At 62.8% G+C, this 1,653-nt stretch overlaps 1 protein-coding gene across 1 annotated transcript; it reads right to left on the reverse strand.

Annotated features, from left to right (window-relative positions):
• Positions 1–657: 657 nt before the first annotated feature.
• On the reverse strand, positions 658–1,647 carry LOC103583387 (cationic amino acid transporter 4-like). The gene has a single exon (XM_008564713.1). The coding sequence runs from the start codon at positions 1,600–1,602 to the stop codon at positions 658–660; it is 945 nt and encodes a 314-aa protein (XP_008562935.1). The 5' UTR covers positions 1,603–1,647.
• Between the last annotated feature and the right edge of the window lie 6 nt (positions 1,648–1,653).

Genomic DNA, 1,653 nt, shown 5'->3' on the forward strand with positions numbered 1-1,653 from the left:
GATGAGGTATTCGAGGACCACGTTCCAGCCGATGAGGAAGGCCCACAGCTCGCCCATGGACACGTAGGTGAACAGGTAGGCAGAGCCCGTGCGGGGCACACGCGCCCCAAATTCCGCATAGCACAGGGCCGCCAGCAGGGAGGCCACAGCGGCCACGCCAAAGGACAAGAGCACAGCAGGGCCAGCCATGTCCTTGGCCACGGTGCCTGTGAGCACGAAGAGGCCTGAGCCCACCATGCCCCCAACCCCCAGCAGGGTCAGGTCCAGCGTGGACAGGCAGCGCCTCAGCGAGGTCTCCATGGTGGACTCCTCCAGCGGCTTCAGCCGGTTCAGCTTCTGACAGAAGCGCGCCAGGCTGGCCGCGCTGGGCAGTCCCCGGGCCATGGCAGGCAGCTGAGAGGAGCACCAAGCCAGCCGCCGGAACCTTCTAGGGCCAGAGAGGAATGACAGGCTGCCCAGCCGGGTCCTGGCCAGCCTTTAGTCCCTCTTAGACCACCCACACCCAGTCCTCTCTCTGTCCCCTCCTGCTGGAGGGCTGGGATGGGTCAAGGGTAACAGAGGGAGCCTGGTGGAACCCAACCTGGNTGGGCGTCGGGGGTTGTCTCTACTAACAAGCCTGGCTGGAGGGTCTCTAATAATTAGTATTTTCTAGGCCCATTATTTAACTAATGAAAACGAGGCCCAGATGGAGGTATGTTCTGTGGGAAGCTCATGGCAGGGCCCCAGAGCCCCTGTTTCCTGCCACCCTGCCCAGAAGGGTCCCTTACCGCAGATAGAGCCAACTGCCACGATGATGCCAGCCCAGCTATAGCCCCGCCTGTAGAAGGCGCTGGCGAGCGCTGAGTCGGGGTCCAGGCTGTGCCAGGGCACCATGAGGGTTAACACGGTGGAGACGAGGATGTAGGCACTAGCTACCAGGCCAAGCGCGATGGCAATGGCCGTGGGCACAGCCCGCCGTGGGTTCAGGGCCTCCTGGCTGGAGGAGACAATGACATCGAAGCCCACAAAGGCATAGAAACAGATGGCAGTGCCAGTCATGATGCCAGAGAAGCCAAAGGGTGCAAAGCCACCCTCCTCAGCACTCCAGTTGTGCGGGTGGGCCAGGATGAAGCCCAGGATGATGATGAATAGGATGACGAGCAGGCTGAAGACCAAGAATGTGTGGTTGAGCCAGGAGGAGACGCGGGCTCCGCAGGAGACAAAGGCGGAGGCCAGGAGGAGGATGCCAGCGGCCAGGAAGTCTGGGTAGCTGGCCAGGAAGGGCACCTGCCAGACACCCACGTGAGTCTCGGTGAAGTCGCGGATGCCGTAGCTGAAGATGGAGTCCTGGTAGCTGCTCCAGACGCGGGCTATGGCAGCAGCACTGATGAGGTATTCGAGGACCACGTTCCAGCCGATGAGGAAGGCCCACAGCTCGCCCATGGACACGTAGGTGAACAGGTAGGCAGAGCCCGTGCGGGGCACACGCGCCCCAAATTCCGCATAGCACAGGGCCGCCAGCAGGGAGGCCACAGCGGCCACGCCAAAGGACAAGAGCACAGCAGGGCCAGCCATGTCCTTGGCCACGGTGCCTGTGAGCACGAAGAGGCCTGAGCCCACCATGCCCCCAACCCCCAGCAGGGTCAGGTCCAGCGTGGACAGGCAGCGCCTCAG

Source organism: Galeopterus variegatus, unplaced genomic scaffold, assembly GCF_000696425.1.
Source record: "Galeopterus variegatus unplaced genomic scaffold, G_variegatus-3.0.2 Scaffold22514, whole genome shotgun sequence".
Taxonomy (NCBI): domain Eukaryota; kingdom Metazoa; phylum Chordata; class Mammalia; order Dermoptera; family Cynocephalidae; genus Galeopterus; species Galeopterus variegatus.